This window comes from Euprymna scolopes, chromosome 32 (assembly GCF_053919585.1).
Source record: "Euprymna scolopes isolate OS-2025 chromosome 32, ASM5391958v1, whole genome shotgun sequence".
NCBI classification, from domain to species: Eukaryota; Metazoa; Mollusca; class Cephalopoda; order Sepiida; family Sepiolidae; genus Euprymna; species Euprymna scolopes.
In genome coordinates, this window is record NC_136513.1 from 55,458,774 (window position 1) to 55,471,428 (window position 12,655).

At 33.8% G+C, this 12,655-nt stretch overlaps 1 protein-coding gene across 2 annotated transcripts in view; it reads left to right on the forward strand.

Annotated features, from left to right (window-relative positions):
- The window catches only part of LOC145256372 (DNA repair protein RAD51 homolog 4-like), an 84,990-nt gene that overhangs the window by 71,517 nt on the left and 818 nt on the right, over nt 1–12,655 (forward strand). The window contains exons 9-10 of one of the 2 annotated variants that reach the window (XR_013863983.1): nt 4,340–4,443; nt 5,236–5,303. Coding sequence is in view for 1 of the 2 variants with exons in the window: in XM_080115198.1 (XP_079971324.1) it covers nt 5,236–5,286 (51 nt within the window). In the remaining variant the exon portion in view is untranslated. The remainder of the gene's footprint in view (nt 1–4,339; nt 4,444–5,235; nt 5,304–12,655) is intronic. The other variant, XM_080115198.1, reaches the window with a different exon arrangement.

Here is a 12,655-nt window from a genome sequence, read left to right on the forward strand (position 1 = left end):
TTTTGCTTAATTTATTCTCTGGGGGGAGGGGTCTATTATTCTATAGAATTCCCTAGGTGTATTATTTTTGATATGCTCGCTGAATGGTAGATTGAACCAACCCTGAATGTCTTGATTTTGCTTACACAGTATATTAATGCTCAATTACGGAATATGATAATTTTGTAGATTACTTTTTGTGGTATATGAAAATTTACTGGATTACACGAACTCAGTATATTACATACAAGTATATATATATATATATATATATATATATTGAGAATTGTATAAGTAAACTGAATTAAAGGAATAAATTATAAGATGGTCAACATCATGAATTTTGGAATATAACTTTTTGTCATTTATTCTCTATATTGCTCTGTAATTACATTGAGCTTCTTAAATAAGGATTGATATATAATAAGAAATAAGAAAGTATTTCTCCAGAAATATATCTATCTATAATAATATAAAGCTGAATATCTGTGTGCGTGTCTGATCACGAATAGGCTCCTATATGGTTGACTATTATAGAAAACTGATCACATATAATGATAGAAGATGTATCGAGACACAGGAATGGGTATGTTTGATCTGGCATAATGATGATTCATTAAAATTGTGGAGTCTGCGTATGCGCCTGGTCCACAAAGTATGGAAATAAAAAATTAAAAATAAACGTTTACAAGTGTTTTTGATATAGATGTACATAATAATACTTTGATAAGTATGTTTTAACTTAAATAGGGATGGTATAATAAAATTGTGGGGTCTGCGTTCGCGCATGGCCTCCATAGAATGGAAATAGGCACAAACTTTAATAAAGACTTTTCATATCTATCTGTGTAAGTATACTTTGATAATAATGCTTAAGTTTGAAGAAATATGGTATAATAAAATTATGGGGTGTTCGTTTGCGCCTGACCTCCATAGAATGGAAATATGTCACAAAGTTTAACAAGGTTTTTTAATATAGATCCACAGAATATTGTGATAAGTGTTTCAGTGTGAACAGATATGGTATAATAAATTATGGGGTTTATCTATTTTATTTTTACTTTCATCATATTTTGCTTTAGTTTTGATACCCCCAAATTCGAAGCTATCTCTTTACAACCTCTCCTTTTCATAACCTATCATACTTTCATAAATAAGAGTCCATTTTCTGTAGTCTGTTTTTGAACTCAGTCAACGACGGGTACTTTTGCTAGTATATATATATATATATATATATATATATATATATATATATATATATGAATGTTGGAGTGCTTTCGGTTTGCAGGTTTTAAATATGATACTGTAAACCTAAAGTCCATAGAAACATTAGTAACAATATTTATAAGACAATCCCAAAATTTCCTTCGATGACAAGACCCATCCATTGAAAATCCATGGATTAAGAAAAAAACTTTAATTTTCTGTATTCCTTCTCAAATAATAAATTTGTTGTGAATTTTTAATTTACATAATTTAATTAAAAATTATATATTAGTCTTGGAAGTTTTTTAACCTTTAAACTATATGAAAAAACTTTTTAATTTTTATATTATTCATTGGAAAACTATTTAGTCAGTAAGTCACTTAATCATCTGCTTGCTCTCTCGAATTCATAATCGTCCTAATGTTAATTGTTTACTATGAAACGCTGTTTTGGGGATTTAAAAACAAAACAGTATATTAAATCATGGCCTCCCAGCAGTGTTGATCGAACACCACTTCCCTTAATCTCAAGAACAAAGATGTTCCAGATATTGGATCAAGTTACCTACTCATGATTAATTTAGCTTACCTATTCATGTTATAAAAAAATGTCTTCCTTACCTGTATATATAGGAGCTAAATAAAGGCTATATTTATTTTTAAACATGAATTAAAAAGTTTAAAAAAAACTGAAACGGCCTATAGATTCTGTAGAACTAAATGAAGGTTAGGATTATGAGAAAAAATTACAGTGGGATTTTCTGGACAGTTTACATAAAACGTTAAAAGGTGCTGAAATGCCGAGCTAATGAAATCTCAGCAGTCGCCATCATTTAAGAAAATATTTATTTGCTATGATTGGTTTATTAAAAAGATAAATAAATAAATAATTTTTTTTTTAAAACTAAATAATAATTACTAATATTTATTATAATAAAAAATTAATAATTACTAATATTTATTATAATAAATCTAAATAATTATTAATATTTATTATTGTTGTGGTGGCACACATTCATTTGCATATGTGGATAGTAATTACACATAAATAGGAAGACTCGGTTAGTCTGAGTGTGTGTTCACCAGAAGCCACCGAAGGCCGCCGAGAGCAGATATGTTTCTCCAGCAAAGACTCTCTTATTTGACACCATTATGTAAATATCCTGTAAATATACCTTTTCCTAATGCACTTCTTATTTGATCTACCTTTGTTTGTTGAGTCGTCATTTGTATTGCTTTCTACATTACTTGTTTCAACCTGCAAACTTAATAATTATAATAAAAAATAAATATTTATCTTGATTTTAACAAAAAAACTTCTTTTTTTTAAAATTCAATTTTCATGAATATTTATGAATATCAGGAATAATAAATAATTTTTGTTTGCTATTCCAAAAATATTTATTCCTGTTATTTGGATTTGAATTTTCTTTTTTTTTAATTTCATAAAAATTGTCAAAAAATTATTCATTGTATTTTCTTTCTAACAACAAAACGAATGTTTCTGGAAGTATTTTAAGATAAGTATTGATAATTAAAAAAATCTGATTAAAGAAAGAAACAGTCCGATTTGGACCAAAGTTAACATCCTTATACAGTCTAATATTACGAGTGGAGCTGAGAGAGTTTTATCAGTGCACAATCAAAAAAGCCTGGCATATAAAATCACTAATATGTTCTTTAATAACACAAGTGTGAATTTGAAATAAATGTTTCTGTTTATAGCACAATCAAGCCATAATACTTGACTTTTGTATTTTAAACTTTAATTCAAACCAGTATATAAAAATAATTTTATAAAATCAACAGTAGGTTCTCTACAGTGCAATGTAGACTACAATGTATTGTGGGTTAAGTGACTTTCGGGGAGGCATGTGCAACTTCCTTCTGGTGCATTGTGATGGATCTCTGATCAGAACAGACAATCAATCAATTTGATTGAAAAATGAATGATTTCACCAATTTCAATGATAATAAAAGTATTGGAAGTGTTGAAGATTTGTTGATCATCATTCAATCCCGGGCAACGTCAGCTCTCCCTGCTAATCTTATAAAGAAGTAAAGAAATTGTATATAAAAGTTTCCATTTTAGAATGTTCATGCGTTTGATATTTTTAACCCCCCCCCAAAAAAAATAAAACCCTGCCTCTCTGTCAAACATCAAGTGAAATTTTAATTGTCAGCATTTGCATATTTTGTTTTTTTACAAAGGTGTCACCACTTATCAAGGTCCAGAGGCCATTTGAGGATGAGAGTAAATGAGTATATGGTAGTCAATGGGACAATATCGTATTAATCGTTAGTGGAAATTTGGCAAATTGGATTATTTAAGGGGACGGCTTATCTAGAACTTGTTTACGTTGGACTTGAAGACAATCATATTGTCAGCTGGAAAGCAGGAAAATGGAAGAGAGTTCCACAGACATACAGTTCTAAGAAAGAAACTTTGTTCATGGCATCTAGATTTAAGTTTAAGCACAGATAAAGAGTAGGAGAAATTATTGATAGTGGTTTCAACTAGATGAGTGTTTTTTGTGAAAGTTTGGCGAAGTTTGATTAGAGCTCAGATTAGCACTTACCATGAGAATAATAATAATGGAGCAGAGGTATACTTGCAATGTTTCTTTTGTGAGAAAGAGGTTGCATGGGAAAGAAAAGGGCATCTCCTTCTAGGCTACAAAGTCTATTTTGAACTCTCTCAAGGCAGCTTCTAGTAGTTCCTACCTAGATTTGGCAACAGTACTCCATTCTAGAACGTACTTGGCTCTTATACAGGTAGAGAACTGCACCGGCAGTGAGATATCTACTGGAACGGTAGAATGATCCAACCGTTTTTCAGTGACCTTAGCAATGGATTTGATATATGTGTTCCATTTTAGATCAGGAGTAAAGGTCAAACCAAGAAGCTTGTTAAAACATGGATCCTCCCCAAAGACGAGAGCCATTCATTTCAATTGATACCAGATGGGCGTCAGAACGTTTTCCAGTAATTCGGTCGCAACAGCCACTTCCTGTCGACCAGTTCTCTCACTCCTTCTGCTTCTCAAATCTTCCTTGTTTGCTTTCTCCTTCTCCGCACTTTTCTTTTTCTTCATTTCCTATCCATTACCAGTTTCTTTTCTCTTCAACTTCTTCACTTTCTCTTTTCATTTAGCTGCTGCTGATGTTTGAACTAAGTACTATTTCCACATCTAGGCAGGAGCTGCTCAGCGCGCCCTATTCAGCCTTTATAGAGTTCAAAACCGGCTTCAAAACCTAGTAGGTGATGCCCTTTTCTCTTCCCTGCAACTTCTTTCTCACAAAAGAGACGTTGCGAGCCTGTCTCTGCTCTATCAATATTTTTATGGCAAATGATTGACCGAACTCCAATCTATCATTCACCCCTTGCCAAACTTTCACAAAAACACTTGACTAGCTACAACCACTATTTGCAATTTCCCCCCTCTCTAACTGCCTAAATCTAAATGCTGATCCCATGAATAAACTTCTTTCCCAAAACCGCCTGTCTGTGGAACATTGTTCCGCTGGCCTGCTTCCCGGTTGAATACAACATGGTAGCCTTCAAATCCAATGTAAACAAGTTCTTGTTGATCCATTCCCATAAATAATCAAATTCTACCCAATTTACACCATTAACGATTACTATACTACCACCTTGCATTCATTAACCCTTATCCTCGAGTGGCCTTCAGGCCTTGATAAGTAAGTGGTGACTTCCAAGTAAAAAAAAAAATTCTTTCTCTCTCCCAGCTGCTGCTGATATCATGTCTTCTTTTTTCCTTGTGTGTGCATTTTTTTCATTTAATGATGAAATATAACATGACTTTTGGAATACGTTTTTAACTTGTGGATGTTTTGACTCTTTATGACCTGCATTATGATGTACATGATTCAAAAAATATTAGTTCAACAAGGTTATAAAGGGTTAAGAACGAATTCTTCTTCACTTATGCCCTGATGTCACCAGGGACTGACAAGCGGGCAGACACACATAAATTAAGTTTTACATGTTTAAAAATCAATTTTGTTTTCTGTTTTTCTATTTTCAAGGCAACTGGTCTCCGCATTACGTTTTCGATCACCGATAAAGGATTGTTGTGATCCTATGAAGAAGTTTCGTAAGTAATTTAATAAACTCTTCTTAGTGAGAATTGAGGATATGTGTTGCATGGATAGAAATACACAACCATTGTATCATTCTTACATGATTTCTCTTCATGCAACGCATGTCCTCACCTCTCAGTGACTAGCTTTCACTTTTATAGACCAACACACTGCGTAATGTTTGAGAGACTCTTTTCTTGATAAACAATGGTAATGCTCTTTCACTGTCGAAGAATACAAGAATTTTTATTTGGTTTCAAAGCAAAAGATCATAAATAAACTAAACGTGTCCTCTTACGAAGATTTAAATCATCATATAATAATATTAAACCTTGTGTCTAGAATTCTTATTCGAAATTTGATCAAAATCTATTACATGATTTTCATTTTTGAAAATGTCTAAAATTTAAGGCTTAAGTTGAATGTGTCTTTCAAAGTTATTGAAATTATAACAATCTTGCTTTATTTGGAACAATTACATTGAGGGTATTGCCAGGGCCGCTGCAAAGAAGGTGAGCTCTCTCTACCGTGCTAGAAAACTACTAACACCCGAAAGTATCCTGTACCTCTATAAGGCAACCATTCGCCCATGTATGGAGTATTGCTGTCATATTTGGGCTGGTGCATCGGCTACTAGTCTCTCGCTCCTTGACAGGGTTCAAAAGAGAGTCACAAATATGATAGGCCCTGAACTGGCATCTAAGCTTCAGCCTCTGTCCCATCGATGAAACGTTGCATCCCTCTGCCTGTTCTACAAGTATTTTAATGGTGAATGCTCTGATGAACTGCAAGCACTTGTGCCCCCACAACGTGAACACCCTCGACAGACCCGACAAGCTGCAAAATCCCACCCCCACACTGTAGAGATCCCTAGATGTAAAAGATCTTTCTACTCCGGTAGTTTCTTCCCCAGAACCGCTAGACTCTGGAATTCCATTCCAGGTCACTGCTTCCCCAACTGTACTGACATGAAGAAGTTCAAGTGCCACGTGAACCAACATCTTGCTGCCCAAATCCCTACATAGTACCCCAGTAGTTGTTTCCCCTGATAGTAGCCCCCTACACCAAAGTGGCAATGTGCCTTGTTTGGGGTGAAAATGTAATAAAAAAAAAAAAAAATAAAAAAAAAAAAAATTTTAAAATTTATGTTTAATGATTATGAATTACAATCTAAATCTGTTTCAATTTTCAGTTCTTCTCCAGAATTTCTCCTATAAAGCAAAAAAAAAATATATATTTTCCCTATAAAGCAAAAAATATAAAATAATATTTCTCCTATAAAGAAATATTTTTTTTTAATCTGTAATGTGCGTAACTATGACAAAATTAAAATATCATATTCCAGAACTCACGTAAATTGATAAAGTTGTTTTATTTTTATAAAGAAAATTTACTTTAAGTGATTAATCAAAATTAGTAGGCATTACAACATAAATCTAATAAGTTTGAATTATTGTTGAGTTATCTCCTTTTCTTAACTTTGTAAAATGGCAGGCTAGGTAGGCTCTCTTGGGTTACTCATAAAATTTGGTTTTCTTCTTTAAAAATAATTCTACTTGATCAAGTTACATTATTTTTGGAGTATGATATTTTCGTTTTGTCATGAGTACATATATTGTGCAAATTTTTCATTATTTTTGTTTTTTTGATATAGAGGGTATTTTGGACAGGAACCGAATTTTAAATGGAAAGTTGTGTTTATATTATTTTACTTAAACTCTTTAAAATACTCCAAAGAAATGGATATTTTCGGAATATTTATTAATTGTTGTTTACTATGTTATAATCCCATTGGCTAGTGTACACCAGTTAACCCTTATCCTCGAGTGTCCTATGGGTCCTGATAAGTTGTGACTTCTACGTAAAAAAAAAAAATTAATATTATAAGAATAATTTTACTAAAATTAAAAAGAAAATATTAAATTAATAAAACAAATCAAAATGCAATGATATAAATGTAACATGGCTGTTACTTTTTAATTGTGTCGTTACATTTCCAACTTCTCAGACCCACACATTGTCTGGTACCATCGCAAAGGAATAAAGAAATAAAAAAAGGAAAGAAATAAAAGTCCAACTGGCACTTTTTAAAAAGTGCAAATGAAATGCGTTTATTTGTGGTTTTTCAAAAACAATGCATTTCATTATCTTTCATATATAGAAACGATTTATCTGTTTATTGTTCACATATGTTTGTTGAACTTCTACGAAAATGCGAGCTGAAAAATAAATATATTAGTGATGGGACGATTCCAGTATTTTTCCCGATTCTGATACAATTACTGGTTCTGTGCTAAATTTCCGATTTCGATACAATTACCAATTCTGATTCTTTATAAATATCTAAATATTTAAGTAAAGAGTTGTTATTTTCCCCGATTTTTGTAAAAACGCATGTTAAATATGTAGATATTTTCCTAAATGTCAAAATACACTTGTGGAGGATGATTTATCGATTTTTAGCTTTATTGGTATTTTAAAATCAATAAATCTTCATTATTTTATCATCATTATCAGCAATGGAAGATTTTACTTTAAACAAAATCAAATAAAAAACAGAATCGTTTTGGTATCGGAAAATAGGAACTAATTTTTCCGATTTCAATTTCGATTAATCGTCCCTACGCTAAAATATATATGCTCTAGCTTGTTTCAACCATTTGACAATCAAACACAGAGATGGTTCCATAACAAAACTGTATTTTTATTTAATTATTATTTTGCATGCAGTGGTCGTTGGACATATCTAGCAAGGGTGAAACATGAGGTTGTTGTTGACGAGCTAATGACATAACAATAGTGCGTCTCTGTTTTTGTTCATTGAACCTTTTGCTTTTATTTACAAATTCGTTTTTTTTGTTCCATCAGAGGTCAATGTATGTATACAAGTCCTGACATGGTGTATTCTTTGTTTCATCAGAGGTTAATGTATGCATACAAGTCCTGACATAGTATTTTCTTTGTTTCATCAGAGGTCAATATGTGTGTCAAAGCCAGACATGGTATTTTCTTTGTTCTCTGCTAACCTGGAATTTGTGTGTGATTATCTCGATACATCTTGTCAGTATCACTCCCGATGATAGACTGACTAGAAACTCTCTATTATCATCTTGTTTCCCTGCTTTTCTAGTGCGTTTTGTGAATGAGTTAACCTTTAATCCCCTCCATCCAACTTCAATCACACCATCTGCAGTTTGATGTATTTTAGTTTGCTGCCAGGTTACATGATCTCTACTTACTGGCATAAGGTCCCAATATATTATGATAATTCTATTTTGAAATGCCTTTCGCTTTGTACATACAAACATTAATTCATATGAATTTGAATCATATGACTGTTTTTAGGAGCTGGATTCTGTAGTTGCAAATAATTTCACTTATATTTTCAAAAATCAAATATTTATAGGAGTGAGGGATCACATGAAGGTTGCCAGCATCCATATTAAAAAATGCTGATAATGGAGCCAGCAGAATTCAAACTTGACACAATTTCACCACTGTCTACTCTTCTTTGGTAAGTCATTTATGTGCCATGTCATAAGCTGATCTACCTATTTCAAGAATAATGAACTGACCCAGAGGCAATTGATATAGTTACATTGAAACATCGATGTAGTAATTTGCACCATTTTTCAACAAATGTCAGTCTAGGTACCAATTTTGACAATCAATTCACTAGAAACTGGGTTATTTCGGTGGCTATTTATCTGTGAAGTAAAGGCATTCATTCTGCTTAATCCTAAGAGGTCCACCCTTTTTTGGTTGGAGTAAGTTTATTGCTTGCTACCTGATGTACCCTGACAAGGGAATGCCAATGGGGTTGCCCAAGCAATTCTTAAAAGACCAAATTGCTTCTCCTTTTGGGGCACTAGCTTGACTCCTTCCACCTTCTGGCCTTGTGTTACATCGTTCTGGTTGGTTGGTTGTTTTTGTTTTACGACATATCAACCCTTTTCAGGTTATTTAATGCTGAATCCAATGATTCTGAAGAAAATGTTTTAATAGAATATATTTGTTTTTTTTTCAAATCGGTTTCTATTTAACCTATAGTTGGAACCCTAACAGGTACTATCACTGTGGGTCAGAGTGGACCTGGGAGCAATGGCAATTAAGGGGTGGCTCCACACTCCCCAAAGCCCACAAGCTGTGACCTCACCATCGGTTATAGTTTAAGGTCATATCCAGAAGCACATATTATTCTGGGGTTGGTATAAAGTAAATATCAGCGATTCATGGCACTTATGGCCCCCAAGAATCACAATTTTGCTAATATACAAGGTGTTCCAAAAGTCTTGAGCATATTTTAACATTGAATATTTTGAGAACTATTAAGGACATAAAATACATCTGGTATATTCAGAAAGTTTATAATCTCAAGTTTTTCATGGAATGTTCAAAGACGTTCAATGTGAGCACCATTGGTCACATGACACACATCAAGCCGGTAGTCCAATTCTTGCTAAACATATCCCAGCATTGCATTGTCTGGTTTCAATAGCTTCTGTTATTCGGACCTTCAACTCATCCATGTCTCTTGGAATTGGAGACACATATCAGCTTCCATTGATATGTTTGTTGATGAATACATTGTGCTCGCATGTCAAATTAGGGAACATTTGGCTCGATTTAGACTGAATTATAAGGACCTAGAGTGGTCAAGGATGGTACACCAGCTCTGGGTTTATCGTATTAAGAGAGCACGGTGCCCAATATTGTCACTTGATGAGCCGCACTCTACTTGGATGGGATGGTAGGTTTATTTCACAAATCTCCACAGAAAACAAATCGTAGGGTGTGAGATCTGGAGATTTGGGAAACCAGGCATGAGATGATGATCATCTTGCGGAGACTGTCCAATCCAGTCTCGTAGTGTCCCGTCCTATTGGAAAATGAAGTCATCATATTCTTCCTCACTCAAGCAGATATGAGGACTTGAAATGTACCCAAAACCTTTGGAACACCCTGTATTTTTGGTTAACTATACGACTGTGTTTGTTTTGATCATAATTGACATACAAGATCATATTACTGGTGATGAGAGATTTGAAACTTACAATATTATGAGATGAAAATAAAAACTTTGAGTGTAAAGTCTGAGATCAAGTTACAACAACAATGATTTGTTTCAAAATTGCGTTCAAAACCGAAAAACATTTGAACATCATTGGCTTCTTTTTTTATTGGTTTAAAAATAAAAATTAAATCCTGACTTTACTTTGAATGAAAGGCTCATTTAACTCATTTCTCTAATGGTCGCCATCAGTTCGCAGTTTTGTAATAGTTTTTCATTCCAGTAGCTTCTTTCCAAGAACTGCAGGTTTGTGGAACACCCTTCCTTCTGTTTTCTTCCTAGCTACAGCTTTGATCTTTTTCAAGACTTTTTTGTACAGGCATTTAAAATTGTCATAGATTCTTGGTAAATAGTTATCTCCTGTTTTTGCGTTAATCATCTTTCGTTATTTTATGCTCTTTACATCAAATATATACAACATAATTGTGTTGACACACCGGTTCTGATTGGATCACCAATGTAAAGCAACGTGGAGCAAGGTCACTACCAGATGAGTGAACATCTGATAATACCAGTCACTGTATGTAAGAGGATATCACATTTCTGCAAAAACTACAAAAACCTAATGTCTGACGGGGATATACTGTCGGAATTTTATCTTGCTTCCAGATAAATTCGACGCTAAAGTAACTAACCTGAAAAAAAAAAAAACAGCATGAAACAAAAGAGGGGGAGGGGGTAAAGAATAAAATATAAATGTCTTGCTTTGAAATGAAGAAGAGATTTTATTCACAATGATAAGTTGCAAATTTTTCCCTTTGCAGGCATTAAACTTATGAAACGCCAAGGTAACATGTAATAAAAAAAATAACACTGGTTCTTATAAAGATGTTGCATCCATTAACGAATACAATAATAATATTCAAAATAGTATCTCCTAATCACACTCGCATATGAAACAAATTTTAGGAGCGTACTCACAAATTGAAAGCCAGTCAGGCACGTGCCTTTTTCTTTTTTTTGTTTAAAGTCCTTTTAGAATTTTCTCTCCCTCCATGTTTGCATGCAAACTGTAGACACACAGATGGATTTCAGAAGCAAGACCGCGTCGCTTGTCTGGTTTTTTTTTTTTTTACCGGGTTTTCTTCTTTGTAGGAGATTCCAAAATTCCTTGTCACGTAAAAGAAGGTATTTTCTTTAAAATAATTTCACTCCTTCTAAAATACGTGCAGAACCGTAGTCACATAGATAATTTTCAGAAGTCTGTCTCGTCACATACCCGGGGTTCTTGTCGGGTTTTCTTCTTTGAAGGAGGCTCATCAAAATTCCATTTTCAGCACCGTGCAATGAACCAAAATGTCCAATCTCCAAGCCCGCCAAATTTCAAAAAGAAAGAAATCTCATGCTGGGCTCGTGACGTCATCACGGAGCTAGCATTTTCCTTTTTTCCAATTTAAAGGGAGTTTCGTACAAATCTAAAATACATGAAACTAAAAATCATAAAGGATATGAAATACAAAAAATCAAATACAAGAACCAGATAAAAAATAATAAATGTAAACAGGGGGGGGTGCACCATTATTGGTACAAAAAAAATTCCAACAATACATGCGACTGGGAATCACTTGTGAATTTCACATTCCCTGGATACATAGTGCCTTTGATAAGTTTACAGACTTTTTTTCTATGGGCAATTTTATTGATAGCATACGCATGAAATTGTAGTCCCCTTCAAAGTAATCTTTTCCGGCTGCAACGCACTTGTACTGTTCCAACAACTTCTGGAAAACCCCAGGGAAGTCGTCTTGTGTGAGCATGTCAATGACACTCGTCATAGCCTCTTTCTTCTCCTCAATTGTCTCATAATGACAGCCTCCAAGGTTTTCCTTGAGCTTAGGGAATAACCAAAAGTCACAGGGAGCAATATTTGGACTATAGAGAGGGTGAGGAACTGTCTTGGTGTCCATCTTGATAAAATGATTTGTAATCTTCTCAGAGCACCCTTGGGACACACTTTGCACAAATCTTCCACATCTTCACTTCTTCACACTGACATCAAACTATGCACAGTTATTGTCTCTATAGACACACAACAATCCTTATCCATGAAATTCTTTATTTGGCCAATCAACTCTGGTTTTCTGACTTCCATACTCCTCCCATACCTTTCATTATCCCTCACAAACTCCATGCCTTCCTTGAGTCTTTTATTCCACTCAAAACCTGATGCTTGATTCTTGCAAGATGGTCCAACAGCAGTCTGAAGCATTCTATATGTTTCTGCGGCATTTTTTCCAAGTTTAAAACAAATACCTGATGAACCGTCCCCTTAAGTAGACACTGTATCAAATCTCA